The 23,320-nt window shown below is 35.2% G+C and overlaps 2 protein-coding genes across 4 annotated transcripts; one reads left to right on the plus strand and one right to left on the minus strand.

Moving 5' to 3' along the window:
- Positions 1-5,455: 5,455 nt before the first annotated feature.
- LOC120624945 (NEDD4 family-interacting protein 1) lies at positions 5,456-10,315 on the minus strand. Of its 3 annotated transcripts, none has more exons than XM_039891782.1 (6): positions 10,131-10,315; positions 9,943-10,042; positions 7,848-7,987; positions 7,365-7,479; positions 6,268-6,453; positions 5,456-5,896 (listed from the first exon to the last, which is right to left on the minus strand). In XM_039891782.1, the coding sequence occupies exons 1-6, from the start codon at positions 10,131-10,133 to the stop codon at positions 5,793-5,795; spliced, it is 648 nt and encodes a 215-aa protein (XP_039747716.1). In that variant the 5' UTR covers positions 10,134-10,315; the 3' UTR covers positions 5,456-5,792. The 3 variants fall into 3 exon arrangements, with proteins under 3 accessions (XP_039747716.1, XP_039747715.1, XP_039747717.1); XM_039891781.1 differs by having other exon boundaries at positions 10,122-10,315; XM_039891783.1 differs by lacking the exons at positions 9,943-10,042; positions 10,131-10,315 and adding an exon at positions 8,840-8,954.
- Positions 10,316-10,522: 207 nt separating this feature from the next.
- LOC120625190 (DNA topoisomerase 3-beta-1) lies at positions 10,523-22,449 on the plus strand. The gene is made up of 15 exons (XM_039892172.1): positions 10,523-10,727; positions 10,940-11,229; positions 11,737-11,956; positions 12,351-12,597; positions 13,968-14,085; positions 14,728-14,810; positions 15,440-15,576; positions 16,155-16,342; positions 16,796-16,912; positions 17,614-17,769; positions 18,012-18,266; positions 19,056-19,243; positions 19,772-19,921; positions 20,596-20,776; positions 21,241-22,449. The coding sequence occupies exons 1-15, from the start codon at positions 10,637-10,639 to the stop codon at positions 21,367-21,369; spliced, it is 2,550 nt and encodes an 849-aa protein (XP_039748106.1). The 5' UTR covers positions 10,523-10,636; the 3' UTR covers positions 21,370-22,449.
- The last annotated feature ends 871 nt before the right edge of the window (positions 22,450-23,320 follow it).

A 23,320-nucleotide genomic window follows, 5' to 3' on the forward strand; every position in this document is an offset into this window, starting at 1 on the left:
AGCACGATATCGTCCGCCTTTCTTAAATCTTTGCTTTCATGACACGCGTTACATAATTAACTCTTTAAAGTACATTTAGTAGGTATTGTTCGTTCTTGATTTATGAAGCTAATAATTGTTCAGTTTTCAAAGTGTAGCGAGTTTTACTTCAGCGAGCGGTGCAAAAGATTACATTTTTAAATAAATCATTCACTCAGCACCAAAATTTTTTTTTTTTAACGTTCTGTTTATTGATTTGCAAAAAAAAAAATCTCAATAATACAAGAGCCTATACATGCAAATATTGCAGCTATTTCTACAGAAAACGCAGGAATTAATTCTTTAGTAATTTTATTTTGAACATTTTGGTAGTTTTTTTTAAACATTTTTACTTGATTTTAAAACGAAGCCTAAGTACTTAGTAAATAATATGCCTAAAATTATTCTATAAAAATAATATACTATCTAGTTATATTTAATTCACATTCACGTTAAATTGAAAATAACATATATTATACGTAGATTTAATGCTAAGTGTGACACTATATTTATGTGACGTTTTATTACATAGGCATAAACAGTAACGGTGTAATAATAGTAAGGGTAGACAATAAATTATAATATCGATTAGAATTTAGCAGACAGTTTATTGAATTATTCAAATGAAAAAGAAATGTTTTTTATGATTTTGCTAAAATATTGGTCCAACTACATCTTAAAGTGCAGATAATATGACTGTCCGGCTGTTCAATTATTGTTTCCTGTTATATTAGACGTTCATTAAGTTCATGTAACGTGTGTAAAATTTAACGATTTACATCGATGTATTATAATTTATAGTCTACCTATACGTTCATAAACTCTGACAACTAGATCTTTATTGCACTAATGTTAAATTTTTTGGACGTATGATTTATTAATAATAGAAATCATACATTCGCGAGTGCTAAATAGATGAAAAAGCACATTTTATTTATATCCTAATAGTTAAAAAGTATTTATGCATCATTTCGGTATAGTTTTGGTTTCATCAAATCACCGATTATGGTGACATTAATAATACTGTCTTCTTATATAAAAATCAAACCGTTTACTCTCAGTCTATAAATGTAGATGTACGATTTTATTTTGACACTGAATATCGTTATAGCGATGATGAATTAAAACACTACAGTAAAATCTATGTTGTTTATAAGTTGCTTCGCAAGTAAGAGTTAGTCCGATTTACATTGCGTGATTTACTGACTCCAACTGACAAAGTGAATAACTCGTCTTTTCATGGCAGATTTATTCAGATTTAATATACATTATTCGTATAACCTTTAATGATATCTTGTTTATCAACTGGCTTACACTATTGATAGCCGTAAGTAAACTGATTTACGCTATATTATGAGTGAAGATAACCTGTATGTAATAATCACATTGGGGCACATTTCAGCTAATCAGACTTAGTGTAATAGAATTTAATCCAGTCGATGTAATGGCTCTTCTATAAACTCTGACAAACTAGATCTTTATTGCACTAATTTTTTTGTCGGATGTAACGTTAACCTGCAAGAAACAGAGATCACCATAGTAGTGATACACGAAAGCTGTTCACTTTGATCCAATTTACCGCGTGGACATTTTTATAAATTCCGAGTCAGTAACTGACCTAATGTAAATATGGCTTAATATTCCAGATTCATAAATATTTTTTTCTATACAGCAACCACACAACTATTAGAAGAGAATAAGAACAACGATCTAATAAATTGAGATAATTTTATAACTTTTATTCACAAAATCACCTTTGGAGGTGCTAAAAATTCTAACTAAAAAAAACTTTATGAAGATATATTTTCTATGCTAAATAATACCCAAAGTGATATTTTAAATATAAAATAAGAACTTTGCATAAAAAATAAGCACTGCGAATAATATCTTGTTATAAAGTTTTCAGTGTTCGCAGGTGATTATTTTTTGTAGTAAGAATTATAAGTAAGAATTATAAAAAATGTACGGTAAAATAATAACATGCTTATGTTATTCCGGTAGGAAACTAAATGCCTTTAGCTTTAAAGGGATTCAGTTTCCTACCGGTATCAGATATTTTTATAGATTTTTGTATATTTTCATCTTTCAACTGGGTACATTTTGCACCCTGTATAAACAAGTTGGAATGAAAAAGGTAGCATGATTTAATCATACGTCCCTTTCCCTCTAACATGGAAAGAAACAATGCACTGAGCTGTGAAGTTATTTAACGCCCAAATCGCATCATTGTCAAAATTAAAATTATTAAGATTTTACTTCAAGGTCATTCGTAAATCAATCAGCATAACAATAAAATATATAAAATAAATAACAAAAAATAATATTTCATAATATATTACAATGATTCGTTAGTTAAACCTTACTTATGAAATTATAACTACGACTGTAAACATAGTAACTGTGCTTATACGGTAAGATAGAAATATCTAAACTAAATTTAAATTAAAGATCTAAAAGTAGTATTCCATTTACAATGCTCCCGATGGAAAAGGTTACCACTAGAAGCCCATGACTCCGTAAGGCATATTTCTGAGGGCGGCGTTTCGTTACACAAAAGTCGAGGCCTAAAAACTCGCTACTGCCTCAGTAGCGTAAAGTATTACCGCTTTTATAAAAAAAACTACAGACTTGTACAGAAGTAATTTTTTGTTAGGGTCAATCACAAGATGATGATGATGATGTACGGGGAACTGAAAGTACTGTACATTTTACATCAAAATTTATCCAGAGTTTACGCACACTAAAACAATGAGCATGTATCACATATAAAACGGATGAGATAGATAAACTATAACGTATTTTAATAACATACAATGTTTAATAAAATTATAGTGTACACTATCTATAGCGACGTACATTATTTTAAGTGCAAGTCTGCTAATTGCAGTATGGGTGCAGTTGACGTAACCGCATCGACTGGCAGTTGGCGAGGCATGCAGACTGTTGAACTTGCATGTTAACTTAAAGCAAAGTTGATCACCAATATCAATGAATCCAACCGCAATATAGCAGATGACTTGCAGTTAAAATGAAGCTAAATTGCATTTCCATCGAATGTATTATGTACATCAAGCTAAATTTTGTGCAATTTAAGATAAATCTACTAAACACTCCCTATAGCTACTAAAACACCAAGATACTTGTAGATATTTAAGATTAAAAGTATTTACAATAGAATATTAAACTTCTTTTCAATAATACATAACCATCTATGTGGGTAAGGTAAGAAGGATATTTGAACTGATTCGGATATCCTTAAACAAAAGCATATCACCAGAAATGGACTTTTTTTATTATGGAGTAAAAAACATTATAGTAGGTACACAGGATTTTAGTAGTAGTATGAAAAAACTTGATATTAATGATCAAGTTTTTCACAATAAATTTTGTGAATTTATACTGAACCTCAAAGGATACTAGTAAACATTTCTTTCAAGTGAAGGATATTTAAAAACGCTCTTTTATGAAACGTTAGTTTTTTATGTGGTCTTATAATTCGTTTGAGAGATTAAAATTAAATGTTCTTTAATTAATATTCTTACTATATATGAAAACATGCTATACATTATTTTTATTTAGCTTAGGTACGTCCAAATCTGTGAAATTCCTTAAGGGGTTATTAGGTAATAACATAAATTGGCCAATTTGTTTAACAAATCCTAAACGAAATATCCAGTGCCTTGTTATCAAACACGAAGTAATTTTCAATAATTCACTTAAAAATATAATATAATTATGTTATGTTTATAATAATTTTAAAATATCAACATTAATAAAATGCCATATATAATAATTAAAGTTAATTTATTTTATTTAAGATATCAGATGACTTGTCAGTCTGACATAATATACCATCTTTATCTGGTACAGTACCATATACATAATGTATACCTCAAGTATACGTTTTTGATACGGTATAATGGGTTAAATGGATGTTGAGCTTGCTCGGATATTTTGGTCTGCAGTATGAAGTGAAGTTCGAGCGCGGTTTACATTTGATTAGCTCATCAAGTTATGAGCTAATCAAATGACAAATGATATGGTAACATTATATATGTGGACAATAATCTGTGACGCAATATTTTTGTTTTTAAAACAAGCTTCTTAACATTTTTCTCAGCAAACCCTTCGATACCCACATCGTCAAGGCGCGTAACAATAATTGGCCCGCCAACTTTGGGAGTCCGCCTCCGAGTCCTCCGTCCTCCGCCGAGTCATACTGGATTTAAAATGACGTCACTTAGTCACCATACATTGTCATCGAAACCAAGAATTGATATACATTGCAAATGAATAAAAGCTTATAAAATTGGCAGACCCTAGCAAGAGGTGTCAGAAATTCCGTAAAGGTAAGTTAGACACTTTTTATTGCCCAATAACACGAAACTGCGGAACAGATAAACTTGAATATGTCGTAGGATGATCACAGGTTTTATTTTTGAAATAAACATTTCCCTTTACTTTTTCGCATAAAAGGAAACTAAGGTTTTCCGATCCGATTTTATAATGTATCTCATTAATTAACAGTTCAAAAAAATTACTGACATACCTGGCATACTGCCATATTGGACATTTAAACCTGAATATGTTACCTAATAACCCCTATTCAAGTTTATCTGTTTACGCAGTATCTAAATGTTTCTCGAGCTAGATCAGTTCACATATTTTATCATTCACAGAATCGGGGTCCAGAATGAAAAACCGCCGAGCTTACAACATCCTTACCCACCATACCGTATATACTTATGGTGGGTTTTATCCAACGAGAAGCAACGAAGTACATATTACCAGAGTGAAACAACAGTAGCTGGTATAATAGAATATTGATAATTATATCGAACAATATTTCACTAGATAGCAACTAGATTCCGCCCGAGACCGATATAATTTTCTATCACGGCAATTCTCGGTATACTAGATCATGTCCATTACATAAAACTTTTTATTTTATCTGCATGCAGCTTTTTAACTAAGAATTTCGTGGTTAACTCTCCCGGGAGTCCCGTGACCACGATCCATGCAACTGGGTCGAAATATCGACAAATCGAAAAATATTATCGTGTTATGTACCCGTTTAACTATATTTAAGAAATGTTGATTAATCACAAATTCTTAGTTATTTGCAGCTATTATTATGTAATTTTAAAAAATACAAAGTAATTTCTTTCTTAGTTGTCTTATAATGTACACAATCTTTTTGATACTTTTAATGTAAAGTATGTTTACAAATTGTTAAGAAAATAATAAAAACAAATATACATTAAGAAAATGTCGTTTTAATATGTTTGTTTTCATTAGTATACGCAATTGATTTTGTACATTCTTAAAACACACTTTACACTAAAAAGCAATGAAAAGATTGTTTACTTCACGTGACAAGTTAGAGTAAATGGAGTGTATAAATTTTAATACAGATATGAAGGAATGGACGATAGGATTCAATTTACGTATGTGTACTTTTTCCGAGTATATTAATGAGAATGAGTGGACCCAACATAAAGTTTCCTTATGAAGCATGACCTATATGAAGCATGTATGTCGAACACTCACCCAGCATTAAAGTCAGCAATATAATTTGAAAGAACATGGGAGTTTTCTATATCAGCAAAAAACCCTATCTAACGAAAACATCCCGAGATTGTACCGTCGAACTAAAGTCAATCAAAAAAAGAATCTAATACGATTTTCGTTGTTTAGTTCCTTCCTTCTTTTACCGGTCTCGGGGTATTCCCGTAAGACATTGCAGTGGTAGCGGAATAAAGGGGAAAGTGTGTTCAATAGAAAAACAGTAGTCTTTCCTGAGCAGTTCCGGAGAGAAGACGCCATCCGCGCTTGATATTCAGGTACTGGATAACAGCACGTACGCAGATCAGAATACCTGAGGGTGATAAAACTCGTGTTTATTTTAAAATACTATAAGATAATGACAGATGCATATACATAGGTCCAAAATTTTTTTTGAGCAAAACTAATTATAAATTCAACAATCCTAATAATTTTACTAGCTTATGCCCAGCATGCATTGTAATCGAGTAATGAAATTTTGAAAGAAATAAATATCGTTTTTTTGTATATCTCATAGTTTAATTATTTAGTGTTAATAGTAATATATAAGCGAAGCCCAACGAACACAATAATAATTTGCTTGAGCTCAAGTATTTAATACTGAAGATTCAGAATTTCAAAGTTTAGAATTTCTGTACTACTAAAACTAATTCAGAATGAAGACAATATTAAAAAAAAAATTACCAAACGCCATAATAAGCCACCACAGCCAGGAATTCTCGTGTGATGCGAGCTCCGTAGAATGTTTGACGATGAGCGTCCACTTGGCAAGCGATAGACCAAAGCCAGCCAGTGCACCGTAGCGACTGGCAACAGTGTGACAGAAGCACATCAGGAGGAGAAACCCGATCCAGTTGAACAGGAATGCCACTGTTGGTATAAAGGAAAAATGCCATTAGTGGTTAAATTTTCGCTGAGAGGTTTCCTTCCTACCGCAGCCCTAACCGGTTAGCTTGCATCATAACATCAACCAGGCGAGACTACAAGTCCAAATAAAAATACCACTTTGGTCTAAAATAAAGTTACAAAGTCAAGGTCAAAGTCAAAAATATCTTTATTCAAGTAGGTCCATAGGTGGCACTTTTGATGTCATAACACATACATAAGAATTACACGGTAGTGAGATGATGGCGATAACCAAATTCGTAAACTTAAAACTAAAGCTACGAGGGTTCCAAACGTACGTAAAAAGTTCTTAAAAAAATTATATTCTTAAACTTTATATTGATAACATTTCTGATGATCCCACTTCTGATGATGCATAAAGTCACAGAACACAGAGCTTTTGATATATTCACTCAATGAGAGGATTCAGTATCTTCTTCTGAATTTTTTTGTTTGAATTTATTTGTTTAGCTTAACTGATTTTTATGAAAGGTGCAAACTTGCTATCCAATAAAAAAAACTATTTGTTACTATGCACGGTTTACTACTAATAATATTACTAGTCATTAAATTATGTGTCTAGGACAAAAATAGGTCTTTTACATGTATGAATAATTACTTCCTGTGTTGGCACACTTCCAAGATAATTAGGCTTTAATTAGGCTATAATAAATAATGCAAGGGACATAGTTAAGTGACATGAATGTCCTTTATAATTTTATAGATACCCTAGTTTATTTTCAAAGCAACGTTTTGTAAAGGTATTAAACACTAGCACTAATCTATAAGCGTAGCATCCATCTTGGTAAACACATAGTATGATATATACACAAAGATTTCGCCTTTCTCCTATCACATATGATCTGCAGTAGTCCTGTAAAACTGGATTAGCTTACCGAAAAATGAAGTGAGGAACATGATGTCCGTGCCGAGCAGACTGTTCTCAGGGTCTGCTGCAGCCTCGGTCGTTTCTACGGTGACGAATGCCGCGATTGGTGGGCGTGGTGGAATCTGTTAACAATAAAATGTATGGACTTTCTACGCTGCATTCTTTTGGGGAAGTATATAATACAACCAGAAGATGCTAAATTTCTTCCATCTATGAAAGCGGTGCTGTTCTATGCGGCAACCAATGCTTTCTGGGAGATCTAGACGCGGCGTCACAATAGATCGTAACCGGTCGACGTGACACCAGGGACCAGGCGAACCTGAGCCGCAAGCTGAATAAGAAGAAGGACCGCTCCATAATAAGAGGTCTAGATCTTATCTCTAAGACCTGTGCCCTGTAGTGGACAGGTAATGGGTTGGTAATGGTAATTATAATAATGACGATGATGACGATAATAATGATAAAATACAGAAATTTTAAAATGACTCACCGGTGGTGGTGTGTCATCCCCTTCCATTTGCTTCTCCCGTTGCACCTCCTCATATGTTGGGAGCTTGGAGTTGGCAGCCACATCGTAGGGCGGCGGGGCAGAAAAGTCCGCTATGGGCGGCGGTATGTCATGCATATTATCTACAAAGATGAGACAAACGTAATATGAGAATGACAAGAATGCTAAATCAAAATAGCATATATATCGCGCGTTCAATAGGTATGGCGAGCGCACGAACGTTTACCTAGTTCCTCGCCTTATTAATGAATTACCCACTGATGTACGAGACAATATTAATCCTCGTAATATTAAGAAAAAACTGAAGTCCTTCTTTTTAAGTAACTTATGATCATTTTTATACACAACATGGTAAACTGGCAATAATGTTCTGTAGTTAACGTACCTAGACTTAATTCTCTGTTAGCATATATTACAAACCTGGGTGGTTTTCTGATGCTAGCTATAAGTATTTTTAATTTTTTTGGAAACTTTATGCAATAAATAAATAAATAAATAAATAAATATAAAATATCATAATTTGTTTGAAAGAAAAAGTGTGTAAAAGTATCCTATGTACATATCCTATCTACAGGATAAAAACCAGCTATGTCAAATTTCATTGAGATTTTATAAAGCTTCAGACTTCAGAGATTTTATAAAACTTCATTGATTCTGATGATCCCAAACTTAACCTGCATTATAATAACCCAAAAAAACAGATAGGTCTGTCCTGTTGTACAAGGTCTGATTCTTAAGTGAGCATTCTTTTGTAAAGAATCAAAGAATGATAACCAAACATACACTTTGGAAAGTTTTTTGTCTGTTCATAAAAATATCACCAGAATCTTTATAACTTTTGTGCGGCCAGTGAAGTATGTAGAAAACCATTAATGTTTGTTTAATATAACTGCCTCAGCCCTAACAGATTAGATTGCAGCTAAGGGCTAACTTGTAGTTAAATAATTTCATTAAAACTAAGATTGTGTACTTACAAATCAATTGATTTTATTGATTAAGCACTGATGTGCCTTGTTGGCAACTTTTTCTTTTTTTTCTGTTCTTTTACAAGTTAACCTTAGACTGCAATTCCACCTGGTGTTAAATATGATGCAGCCTAAGATGGTACTGTAACATAGGAAGTATGTCAGTTATATATTAAACCCATAATGCTAAATTTCTTAGCCACATGGTAACTAGCCAAAGCAACAAGCCTCTCACCAGACCAGACTACTGGGACTCAAACCTAAACTCACAGAGCTCACTGCAGTACCATGGAGCTTGTTAAACTGAGCTTTTGTGTTACTATGGAGTGTGAAAATTGCTGTTTCCTTTCCTACATGCAGAATATATTAAACCAGGGTCAGGTCTGACTATCACAAGCATCTTATAATATAACAAAGAGTTGCAGTATTTTGCATCATGGTTGGTCTAAGTTCAGTATCCCCATCTGAAATAATGTCCCACTTCTGACAATGGGATATTAATTTAGCTAATGTTTGATGATAGGATACTATTGGATAGACTGCTCAATATAGGCTGTCCTTATTTACATATGAGTTAAGTGTCAATTACACTGTATTTCAAATTAAATTTTAATCACTGCTGGTTTTTTTTTTTTAAATACTACAACAATACACGATGCATTGATTTCTGGCCAGTTGGCTATTTATATATGAAATTAAATAAGTGAAATACATTAATGCTAAATAAGAAGGGATAGAAAATTTACCAAAACTGTTGGTACTAAAAATTTCTACAATGATCCGTAGTCAAACATGTTAAAAAACCTCCTTATCATTTCCAAAATGTAAAATCTGTTGCCATATTGTTTCACATTATATCTCAATACATACTGGCTTGAGGAGATTCAGTTTTGTCCACTCCAGATTTATGAAATCAAGTGGATAAAAAAGGTGGCAAACTTGTTGTGCTATAAAGATAGACTGATAAATATGTGATTACAATTGTTTTACAAACATTCAAGATAATGTGCCCTACCATAAAGACATTTTGTCATGAATTATGAATCAGAATACTAAACTAAAGTGACGCGTTGGAAATATTACCATAGTAATATTGTATTTTCTAAACTTACTCATGTCTATAAAGGGTGGAGGTAGGTTGTTCTCCATTGAGGAGGGCAGAATTACCCGAAGGTGCGTCGCAGGGCACATATTGTCAACCCGAGATTGGCTCTGAAAGAAATAAAGATCAGTAATCACTTTAACACACAGCAATTACATAAATAAACATAATAAACAATTAGCCACTGACACGGCTCACCATTTTCGCTTCACAATACACAATTTTGTTTATCACAATGATTAGTCTAAAACACAATTAACATACAACATTCAGTGAATTGTCGCACATTATTCAAGGTCCTCTGGTATAATATTTATCAAAGCAATCAATTTTCAAACTGGAAAATTGCAAACGCAAAACCGAAACCTTGCTCCTTGCGATGAGCCACAGACTATGTATCCTATCAGCCTGTTTCTAGCCTTCTGCGCTGCGATTTCTTATCACGTAATAGTGTTGTACGTTAAGATAGAAACCTACTGTAGGTTTACTCGTAGTAGAATTCAAGCTGGCAATACTTGCAGTCGAATGCCAATGTCATATTTTTCTTATATTGTCATTTGTCAATGTCATAACTAAAACACCGTCGAATGTCGAATGTCGATTCGATTCTGATTTTCGGCGTGCTAACATGAAGATGAAGTTCTATTTATTATAAATTATATGTACATAGAGTCATATTACGGACTGAAAATAACTTCTACACGATGAAGACAGCTTTGATGGTGGCTGAAAAGCCTTCCTTAGCACAAAACCTCGCAAATATACTTAGTAATGGCAAATGCAACACCAACAAGGGTTTGTGTCTGAATCTTAGACGTATTTTAAGTTGTGATTGATTTAAATTTAATGTATTAATTGATAGGCGGATGATTGTAGTAATGTGATTAAAGGAATGCACTTGTGTGGGAAATGCACCTTGTGAGATCCAACACATTATTAGGCTGAGAATAAATAAAGACTATTTTTGTAATGTAATATAGTTAACTTTATATTTTCTTTTTTTTTAGCTTCCAATGCTGCTTGTGCAGTACATGAATGGAATGGAACATTCAAAAGTGAACCAGTTCGGTTTAAAATGACATCAGTATGTGGGCATGTGATGAGTTTAGATTTCAGTGGGAAATACAATAACTGGGATAAAGTGGACCCTGTTGAGTTGTTTAGCTGTCCCACAGAGAAAAAAGAAGCCATGCCTCGGCTTAGAATACCGGCTTTGTTGGCCCAAGAGGCCAGGGGTTGTGATTATCTTATACTGTGGTTGGATTGTGATAAGGAAGGGGAAAATATCTGTTTTGAGGTAATATTCTCACATTATTGTTGATATCATTAATTTTGGTTAGGATTGTAATAATATATTGTTGCTTTGCTAATAATACCACATGATTTTTGTATAACATTTGAGACTTATTTTATTTCCTAATATAACTTGCTATTTTTAGCGAAGCAACAATGACTAATTAATTTTTTTTACCCAAGCGATGTTTGATGAACATGTTTATCTTTTAACTCATATTATTTGGGTTGTTGATTGTCATCGAATAACAGCAACAAATTGACCATTGCGATGTTTTCTGATTTTCTGACCCTTGTATGTATTCATTAAAATATGTTAGTTGACCAGAAGAACCACCAATTGAGTCACTAAAAATGGAATGTCAAAATACCAATTTTATTAAATGATAGTATTGCCAATCATTTTACAGGGAAAGTTTTGTGTCTTTTTTAGTTATCAAAATATAACTGACAGGTGTTTATTTAGCTACCTATTTGGTTAATACAATAAGTACCTGTAACTTATTTCCAGGTGATGTCCTGTGTACAACAGGCTATGAAAGGAGATATATTATCCCCTTTAGTGACTTTTCGTGCACGATTCTCTGCCATCACAGATAAAGATATTAAAGCAGCCATGATGAATCTTGTTAGACCTAACGAAAATGAATCCCGCAGCGTAGATGCACGGCAAGAACTTGATCTACGTATAGGATGTGCCTTTACGCGATTTCAGACAAAATATTTTCAGGGTAAAAGATTTCAATTTAAATAAATTAGTACATATTGTTTTGTAGCCTAGGATGTAACTTGCTTTAATTTTGCTTGCTTTGTCACTTATAATGTTAGTAGGATCTTTTCCATTTGCCCCATCCTTAAGGCTTTTAAGCTAGCTGAAGCCCAGAAATCAATCAACGATTATTTCAGTTTTCATAGCGGGATACATGGGTCCTCATTTCTATTCCTAGAATGCTATGCAAAATTATGCCCTTATTAGTGTTGCTGTATAGGTGAAACAGCTTGCATAATCAATCACAATCGCTTTGTTAACAATATTAGTATTTTTGTGAATTTTCCAAATGGTGTACATTAAAAATGTAATCATTCATACAGCAGAAAATAAATATAAATCAACTTTTCTTTTAGGCAGATACGGTGACCTAGATGCATCCTTGATTTCCTACGGCCCTTGCCAGACGCCTACTCTAGGCTTCTGTGTCCAACGTCACGACGAGATTCAGACCTTCAAGCCGGAGACATACTGGGTATTGAGAGTCACTGCCTCTACATCTGAAGGTCGAGAGTTGCCTTTAGAATGGAAAAGAGTTAGAAGTTTTGAGAAGGACATTGCCCATATGTTCCTAGCTGGTATAAAAGAGATTAAGGAGGCAACGTAAGTTTGTTATAAGACACCATTTAGCAACAAATTGTCCAATAAATAACAACAATAAACAATAAAAACATGATATAATATGCTCAAATTCGAGATATCTCTTTACATATTCTGTATTAATATATTTCTCAAAGCTCGCTTCAGAATACTGTTAGCTTTCTTACACCTAACCATAAATTGTGTGTGCTCAACGGATAGTTACTTATTGACCAGTTGCGATTTTCATATAATAGGATTATTAAAAAGTTTTTTTATATTGAACCAAAATTTTGATAAATAACTAAGAAAAGCATCCTTCTAATTTTTTTTCTATTGGTTAAGCGAAAAACGGGTATTCTTATTTCTTTAAATATCATTTGCTATCAAGATGTGAAGGAAAATATCTTGACGAAATCTTCATGCCTGACAGTTATCCATCATAATGTGCTCAAAGGCATGTGAAGTCCACCAATCTGCACTGGGCCAGCGAGGTGGACTATGAGCTTAACCCATTCTCATTGTGGGAGGAAACCTGTGTTCATTACACAGTATCAGCGTCACACAGTAATGAACACAAAAAACAAAACACAATGAAACACAACAATAACACCATCATATCAACCCATTGGTTGATATGATGGTGTTATGTAAAGCAGTTAATTAAGTCAGACATATGACCAAGAATAACGTACCTCTTTTTTGCTGTGAAAAACGACATAGTTTAAGTTCTTTCAAACTTATTTAGCAGCACTAAGAATTTTAAGCAAAGCCTTTTTACGCCTTATTTAAAAAAGTCGTACTTAAATCTTAAGCAATTTCTACCAGCCAACCAGCCCGCGAGAAAAAACAATTGTGGGTGTGGCAAAAACAAAACTGTTATGATAAAGTATAACATGATATATATAGAGATATTGTTTGTACGTTTATCTTACAAAGATTTATATGCCTATATATATTAAAGACAAAAAAATATATATAAATACATACTGCAATTCTGTAAATATCATATAACTAATGTATATAAATTAAATTTATTACATTCTTTACAAATTACAAAATTTATTACACACTTATTAGGTTGGGGAATAAGTTTCTTCACATTTTTTAAGAAAATTAAAATCATTTTTTTAATATAGTTTAGATTCACTCATCTTCACAGTACGAAAAACAAATAAAAAACAAACATTTTCCTAATTTGAATTTTTAAATTATCTTCTTTAAAATTTAAACATTTAATGATACCAAAACCAATCAGATACAAATAGTATAGCCAAAGAGATTTTATTACAAGTTTATACATACTATAATGCGAAAAGACTTTTTCCCCAATCTATTACATAAGATAGTCGACTGAATACTTCTCTAACCAGTATATGCCCATATTGTGATAGTGTGGTGTCCATTCAAGCCAAGGAGAAGATAAAGCCGCGTCCAACTGCCCTGAACACTGTTGAGCTGATGAGAGTAGCCAGCGCTGGATTGGGCATGGGACCCCATCACGCTATGCAGGTGACCTTTAATTTATTTTCGTTCTAGCATGGCGGTCACTAGAATCTCCCATTTTATTAGAGACTACCTGTTTCCCGCGGTTTCACCCGCGTCATTTAAAGTTATGATATGTTTTTAAAATAATGCGGCTTAAAAACATGCTGCAAAGGGCAAGGTTTGTCTACGTGATTTTTGATTGATAATAACTCTTTTATAAAATAAATAGATAAATAAATTAATATTCTACGACAATCACATCTAGCCCCAAAGTAAGCGTAGCTTGTGTTATGAGTACTAAGATAGCTGATGAATAATTTATAAAATATATAATATTAAGTATATATTATTATATAAACACACAGACACTGAAAAACATTCATGTTCATCACACATACATTTCCCAGTTGTGGGAATCGAACCCACGGCCTTGGACTCAGAAAGCAGGGTCGCTGTCCTCTGCGCCTGTCGGCCGTCAAGATGGCATATCATCGTATGGTTTTCCACCGGCTGACCTCCGAACTTCAATTTGAAGATGGCACCTAATAATGATCATATTTGAACTCTAAGTGGTGTTAGTTAAACTTCAACTAACAATATTAGACTAATTTATAGTCTAATATTTTTAGTCTAGACTATTAATAATGATGGATTGTTTGTCCTCAGATTGCTGAGCGCCTTTATACGCAAGGCTACATATCCTATCCCCGAACTGAAACTACAAGTTATTCTGAGAACTTTGACCTCATGTAAGTCACAATTACTATCATCATATCATCATCATGGTGACCGTGGCGCTGCGGTCTTATAAATGGGAGGGCCTGGGTTCTATCCCCGAAAGGGCGGGGAGGGGATATACGGGGGGGAGAATTAAGAATTTCAGAATTTTCTCTTGTATGAGGGGCTTCGGCCGTGGCTAGTTACCGTCCTATCGACAAAAACGTGCCGTTAGGCGACTTAACGTTCCGGTAAGACGCGTAAGACCTATTTTGGATATGGAGATGGATGATAAAATACTGGACTGGACATTAATATATGGCGGCCAAGGTACAGATATAGACTGACAGAAAAGAAAAATAAATACAGTTTTGGCTTAAGTATCGATAATAGAGGGTCCCCTAAAAAAATCACAATAAAACCGTGGACGAACTGACCTAAAAAAAACTCACTTGCACCCAGCGCCATGACAGATACCTGTGTCTCTCTAGTAATAAATCTAGTGTTTTTTACTTATTCTAATTTTAGTTTTTAAGTTGTTATATCGATATAATCAGTTCCCACGCGGCATCGTACCATAACGCTACCTCTCTACGGCTTTGTCAGCAATAATAGGGAGCAGTGATCCAGTCCCAAGTAAACAAAATGTTTTGTTATATAGTGGTACATTAAGACAGCAGCAGAATTCAAACAAATGGGGTTCGGACGTTCGCGCCCTTATATCTCACGGTATCAATAGGCCCAAGAAAGGCCACGATGCTGGAGACCATCCGCCCATAACACCGATGAAACCTGCGAGTGAGTACAATATTTTTTTTAGTACTTTTAGCCGCGACTTCTTCCGCGTAGATATTATACTTTAAACTATAGTTGATCGATAATTTCGACTTTAAACTTACATTCTTTGCACCCCACGTCAAATTAGCTCGTAGATTATAGATTTTTCCCGACTTCACCTAGATTGGTATTGTTGCCATCAGTGGCGTGCGTAGAGGGTATGCACGATGTATCCAGATGATATAGAATTAAGAAAATCACCAGTACGAGTTATAAATACTTAGAGTAGGCTTTTGATAATTCTTAAAATAGACATTTTAAGAATTATCTTAGATCTATTAGGATAGACATCCTTAAGTTTTTTTTATGAATTACATAAATACTTATAAAATACAGATAAACGCCCAGATACTGAGAAACATTCATGCAAACATTTCCTGTTGCGGGAATCGAACCCACAGCCTTGGACTCAAAAAGCAGGGTCGCTGCCCACTGCGCGAATCAGCCGTCTAAAGATCTACTGCTGCTACTGGAATCTATGACACTAAGTTGTTTGTGCTTACACCGTGATAGAAGTCTCACTGACTGACTATTTTCAGCGGAGTCGGAATTAGACGGCGACCAATGGCGTATCTACGACTACATAACTCGCCACTTCATCGCTACGCTGTCGCGCGACTGTCGCTATTTGTCAACCACAATCACTTTCCAAGTTGGCTCTGAGACCTTCTATTATACCGGCAATACGCTTGTCGACGCTGGGTACACGGAAATTATGCATTGGCAGGTAACTAATATACTACCATTAAAAGTACTACTAAGTGCTAGATGTAATAACTTATTACAGTCTTTAAAATTGGTTCCGGCCAAGTTATCACGGAGACTTGTCCAAGAAAGAAGAATGGAAGAAATTTCAATTGATAATTGGTGGGATAAAGAAGTATATATGCGCTGTTTGCTGAAAATAAAAAAATAAATAACAGCACTCAAATGTTTATGTGTAATTCTGGTGTCTTTTTATAGCACCTGAAAAGCTATTAAATCATTGTAACCAGCCGCGTTCCAAACGTTCTTTTCCTTCTTAACCCCTTGTCATTGTAGGAAGAGGAGACCCGTGCTCTGTAGTGGGTCGGTAAGGGATTGATGTGATCATTCATGTGATCATCTTTTAAAGCGACAATGTTTAGGATAGTCATAACACAGACAAACATGGTTTTATGAGAATTGTTTCCATGTCCAGGCATTCGGCAAAGACGAGTTCGTACCGCCTCTAAATGTGGATGAAATCCTGCGAGCGCACGATCATAGGCTGGTGGAGTGCCAGACTTCGCCGCCCGACTATCTAACTGAATCAGAGGTAATGCTTAAATAAATATATATAACGACAATTCACACAACGTCATCTTCATAATCATGTAATGGGTTTCAGATGAGTGAGTGATTGGCTCCCTGCATCCTAGATTCGGAGATGGGGCTGCCATCTTTGGCGCCGATTCACGCCAGGTTTTATCTCGGGTTTATCCATCCCTATGCTAGACTCAGTATTAAGGTGCTGATGTTTCATCTAGCCCCAGATTAATAAATAATGAAAAATGAACAAAAATACTTTTTATAACACTCAGAAACTCAAAAAACATTCATACATTCATGTTCATCACTCAAACATTTTCCAGTTGTGGGAATCGGATTCATTCCTTGGACTCAGAAAGCGGGTCTCTGCCCACTGCGCCAAGATGGCGTCATTAGAATAAAAAATATGTCGTTCATTTCTTCGCTCGATCGCAAACGTACATTAAACCTTATTAAATAATAATAATAAATAAATATACTTCGACAATACACACATCGCCATCTAGCCCCAAAGTAAGCGTAGCTTGTGTTATGGGTACTAAGATAACTGTTGAATAATTTTATGAATATAATACACATAAATACTTATAATATACAGATAAACACCCAGACACTGAAAAACAATCATGTTCATCACACAAACATTTTCCAGTTTATTACATAGCCTGCTATAGAAAGGTTACTACATTAAGAATGATATTTGATCAGGTAATCACCCTCATGGAGAAGCATGGGATCGGCACTGACGCTTCCATACCGGTTCACATAAACAACATCTGCCAACGCAACTACGTCAACGTCGGCAGCGGTAGAAGACTAGTGCCAACTAGTCTAGGCGTTGTGCTCGTTCATGGATATCAAAAGGTAATATATATTACAAGAACACACACATAAAACCCATACATTCTGAAATGTATACCAGTACACATAGCACATAGTAAAACGTGCGTAGGAAGTACATTGCCGAAGATATGTTTGGTGTGGAGTATTGAAGAGAATATAAATAACACCATACAGATTCTCCTGCTTTTCTCGGAGTATAGCAAATTAAGTTTCATTTTCATAATAAATACAATAAAATAAGATTTTTGACTTTAAATTTAAAGATCGATCCTGAACTCGTATTACCAACGATGCGAACAGCCGTCGAGGAACAGTTAAACCTCATCGCCGTCGGCCAAGCCGACTTCCACGCAGTACTCACACATACCGCGGAGATATTCCGCAGAAAGTTTCAGTACTTCGTGAGGTCTATCGAAGCTATGGACCAGTTGTTCGAAGTGAGTTTCTCCTCTTTGAAGACCAGCGGGAAGGCTTTGTCAAGATGCGGGAAGTGTAGACGTTATATGAGGTATATTCAGGTAAGTGTTCTATAATTAATTAACAACCTATTACCGACCCACTACATGGTACGCGTCTACTCTCAGAATGTGAAGGCCGTAGTCCGCCACCCTAAATGCGGTTTGGTTGACTTCACACACATATATCAGAACATTATGGAGAAGGCAGGCATGTGGGTTTCCTCACGATGTTTTCCTTCACCGTTCAAGCGATAAAGCAATTTGTTTACATAAAAAATTACATAACTACGAAAAGTTAGAGATAGATAGATAGGGAAAGTCTTTATTGCACAAGGAAAAACCAAAACAATATATAAAATTCGCAAAGCAACGGTGATCAAACTTGGTCTTCCCGAGAGTACGAAGCCACTAGGTTATCAACGGCTCCGAGTGTACTGTATATGTGGTATATATTTTTTTTAACCGTTAAGTGACATACCAATTTGGTCATCTTTTCGTCTATCCACCTAATACGGGGTCTACCACGCTCTTCGGTACGGGGTCGCCGCTAAAGCATCTTGTATTCACCACCGTGCCTTGGAAAGCACGTTAAACGGCTGATTTTTCGCCTCACCTCTTAGCTGTCGTGTCGGAGCTGTCATCTCAACGCACTATGACAGTGAGAGAATAGAGAGTGTGTGTTTTTGCGCACACTCTTGTGCACTACAATATCTGCCGCGTAGTTTGAAAATCTCTCTGGAGATTGACCACTGTGTCCGAAATAGGTCTGGGAATCTGGCCACTTCTCCAAAAAAGGTGAACTTTTTAAATTTGAAACCATATAATTCACTTAAACTCTTCAATTTCTAGGCGAAACCAGCACGTCTCCACTGTTCTCATTGCGACGATACGTACTCTCTACCACAAAACGGCAATGTACGCATTTATCGCGAGCTCAAGTGTCCCCTGGATGACTTCGAACTACTGTCCTGGTCTTCCGGGAGCAAGGGTAAAAGTTACCCGCTGTGTCCCTACTGCTACAATCATCCGCCATTTAGGTAAGTGTCGTATTAAACCTACACCTTTTTGTTTTTAACTATTAGGAATCAAAGTATTGCCGTTTAATAATATATTGGAAAATTCACAAAACAAAACGCACAGTGCCTTCTATAGTAGTATCCTCTTTTAACGCAGCATTGTTATTGAAAACTGTGTGCTTTATATCATACTAAACTCTTTTACGCCTTTTATTTCCTGAAAGACATACCCATGAAGCGATAAGGCCGCAAATGAGTACCTCCTACTAAGTTAGAAGGTACAATTTGTCATTTTGGATATTTTCCCATGTGGTGTATAATAAAAGTGTTTTCATTAATTCGTATTTCTAATCAGGATATACAACTACAGTAAAGGGCGGTGAAGGCTAGCTAGGTCTGTGCTGTTTGCCGTTTACTTTACGAAACGACCTTATTTTATACGGTTGTGGTGAAGGTGGTCGAGGCAACCATCACACCACAAACTTAGATTACGATTATGTATCATTAGAAGTTATTCTATTTAAATATATACTGATACACATTATAAAGGGACATGAAGAAAGGATTCGGATGCAACTCGTGCACGCATCCAACGTGTCCGTACGGTGTCAACTCGACGGGCGTGTCCGGCTGTGTCGAGTGCGATGGTGTTCTAGTTCTCGATCCATCTGCTCCCAAGTGGAAACTCGCTTGTAATCGGTAAGTATTTTTAGACCTTTTATTGTTTGTTGACTTTATGCCGGAATAAGCAGAGCTTGGAATAGGTCACCACCCTTCCCCTTCCTGCAGATTTCGTTCAAGGTGCCTCAGGGGACATAACGGAGGTAGGGTAATGAGCAATGATGCAGAAATGAGATCCGTAGAAAAACCGTAAAATTAACGACTTTACTCGAGTTGCGAAGCTAAAGTGGCATTGGGCTGGGTACATAGCATGGATCGAGGGATATTGAGTTCCCAAGATGATCATTCAAATTCATTTTTTTGATATTCTTAGACGTGCAATCTGGCCAGAGTGGTTATAATTTCTGAGGTACACAGAAAGAGTTTTTCAAACCGTCATTACTAGACGAGTGGCCAGCATATATGCTTGCGAAATTACCGTAAAATAGCTAGAGGATCAAAAAAACTCCGAACCCCCTCCAACCGTGGCCCCCTTTCTCATTCTAAGACAAGACCCGTACCCTGTAGTGGGTGGATATGTTGTAGGCCTGTTTAAATATGAAAAGTGGTTGGTCAATTTTTTCCCACCATCTTTATGTGATGATGAACCCTATTATTGTTTTCAAATCAACTCAAAAGCAAAATCAAGCCAGAACTAGAAAGATACCAATGAAATTGATTTCCCAAAGAATGCAGAACCTTTTTTTTCGCAGGTGCGACGTGATCATAAACATCTTCGAGGACGCGTCGCGGGTTACCGTGTGCGAGACGGCGTGCGGTGCGTGCGGTGCACAGCTAGTCAGCGTGGAGTACCGCGCCGAACGCACTCGTCTACCCGCAGCCTTGACTGAGATGACGGCGTGTCTCTACTGCGAACCCAACTTTAGTGCGTTGGTGAGTGGAGTAGCAGATCTTAATCCTGGGCTTGATCATCTTTATCAACCTCCACACTACAGGTCTCGGGTCTTCTCCCAGAATGAGAAGGCCGCTTGCCAAGTACGCATTGGTGGCCTTGACACACCTTTGACTCAGCGGGCGATGGAGAGAGCAATGCTAGGAGTATCTCTTCGTGATCAAATCAGGAATGAGGAGAACCGTAGAAGAACTAGAGTTTCCGATATAGCACAGCGAGTCGCCAAGGTCAAGTAGCAATGGCCGGGACACATAGCTCGGAGAACCGATCGACGTTGGGGTCCAAGCTGCTGGAAAGGCGACCCCGCACCGGAAAAATAAATATGCTTCTTTTGATTTAATATATTTACAGGGTGATTCCGTATGAAATATATTTAAGCATCCTTCTATAATATTTCGTAATTCTGTTACACGTTGTATATTAAAATATTATATCGCGTGAACAGGTGGAGAAACATCGGGCGGTGTCGTCGCGGGGCGGAGGGGTGAGGGGTCGCGGAGGGCGCTCGCGGGCAAAACAGCGCAGCAAGCAACCTAAAGACAAAATGGCGCAACTCGCCGCGTATTTTGTTTAACTATGTATGTTGAATCGACATGCGTATAAGCCGTGTCATTAAATAATAGTTTTGTTGTGAAACATGGTGGGACAGTACTAGTATAAAAAGTTTAAATAAAAATTTAAAATTTAAAAATCGAAGTATTTTATTAGTTTCAGTGATAACTCAGGAATCACCACTTTAACTTCAATTAACAACAATAAAAATTCAAAACGAAAATTCGGAAAGAATAATATATTAAGAAAACAAAAACCTTAACTAATAACTTCTAAACAATAATTAGTCTTGCTTAATCAACTCAAATTGCGAATTCAAGCAGATTTCAATGCTACTACCGTTTTTACCGCTAAGAGTACGTGGTGACAGAGTTACAAATATGGCGGTCTATAGGCCACCATATTTAATTCTATACTTTAATACCGCGGCTTATAGTGCATGTATTTCTATCGCGTTAACGCTATTTTCACATATGTGTTAATAAACTTTAATAACTGATGTGAATAACCATTTGAAATATATAAGCATTTGAAAATAAGCCAACTATGATTTTTAAACTAGATTAAGATGTGTATATATACATCTTAGTTTTTTTACATGAATTAATCTACAATAATTCATCTAATCACAAACTGGCTTAAAAATTGAATGAACACAATTACAATTAATTAATTAATTGCAATTCAAATATATAAAAGTACACATCACTAAAGGCAACTTTTTTTTTTACTGCTTAACTTAGGTTTATTTCTAAATGTATCTAGTAAAATATTGTTATATATAGGTATATGTTTATTTATTTTTTACTGTAATTATGTACCTTTAATACAGCAGTGGATAAAAAAGAGAGAGACATATTTGAAAATAAATCTGCTTGAAAATGAAATAATTAAAATTAATTAATTAATTGCAAACATTGATGTATAAAACCAGATACACATATTTAAATGTATCTGGTTTCTAAATCTCGATGTACACTGCCTAAATTAGATATATTTATACCGAAGTGTAACTAGACGAATATTATTATTTAAAGTATGTAATGTGTTTATTTATTTTTCACTGTATGTTTTGTACGTTTAATAAAGCAGTACTAATATACTTAGTTATCTTTTATTTTATTATCCTGCGTTTGCCAGCGACTTAGTCCGCGTTCTACTTCTGATTAGTATTCTATACAAACTTTCATCCGTTATTCTTCTACACTACTCGTAGAGTGACGTTAAATAGCCTTTGACGTTTCTCAAGAATCTATACTTCGAATGGAAAAAAGTCTTCCAAATCCGGCCTGGCAATGCCAGAGATTAGAGCGTAAAAATATAAAAAACTAACCCTTTTTTCATTAATAAATACTACCTGTACTCTGTCTCGCTTCGCTATATTCGCTAGCTCCTGATAATTATTTTCTCTTCCTGTGGGAAATTATGAATAATAAAATCTCTCAAACACTCATTATTCGAAATGCAATATTGTGTGACCAAATCAATCCATTTACTACTTTTACGATTTATGCAAAATTATTATTTGATCGCTTTAACTTAATATTATAACCTGCGCCATTAAAGAATCGGTCCTGCCTTAACCGGGTGAGAAAAATAGCAAGACATTTTTCTCCCTGCGGAAAGGTCATTTTATCTCCTCACTCATTGGCGCACAAGTGCAAATAATATAGGTACGAATAATAACAACATCTTAATAATTCAATATTACATTTTAATTTTTAATTATTATTTGATATTTTATATTGCTAATTATTTCTTTTCGTAGTTATACTTCTTTAGCGGCGTTAAGAAAAAATCATGGGAGTGAAATTATGCCATGTAACGAAATGCACGCGCACACGACTTTAACTCATTCCGGTGATTTAATGTATTCAATTGTACAAAAATCTCAAATTGTAATGCTCAGTGAAACTTGGTGGTCCGTTAATGAGATAACTAGATAATGCGATACATAAAACTTTTAATGTATA

Source organism: Pararge aegeria, chromosome 7, assembly GCF_905163445.1.
Source record: "Pararge aegeria chromosome 7, ilParAegt1.1, whole genome shotgun sequence".
Lineage (NCBI taxonomy): Eukaryota > Metazoa > Arthropoda > Insecta > Lepidoptera > Nymphalidae > Pararge > Pararge aegeria.

Coding starts and splice junctions, on each gene's coding strand:
- LOC120625190 (XM_039892172.1), top strand. CDS start 10,637: ATGAAGACAGCTTTGATGGTGGCTGAAAAGCCTTCCTTAGCACAAAAC. Junction 14,811..15,439: donor TCTGAGAACTTTGACCTCAT/GTAAGTCACAAT, acceptor TTTGTTATATAG/TGGTACATTAAGACAGCAGC. Junction 17,770..18,011: donor TCGTTCATGGATATCAAAAG/GTAATATATATT, acceptor TTAAATTTAAAG/ATCGATCCTGAACTCGTATT.
- LOC120624945 (XM_039891781.1), bottom strand. Junction 6,454..7,364: donor GTTCCTCACTTCATTTTTCG/GTAAGCTAATCC, acceptor TTATACCAACAG/TGGCATTCCTGTTCAACTGG. Junction 5,897..6,267: donor GTGGCTTATTATGGCGTTTG/GTAATTTTTTTT, acceptor TATCACCCTCAG/GTATTCTGATCTGCGTACGT.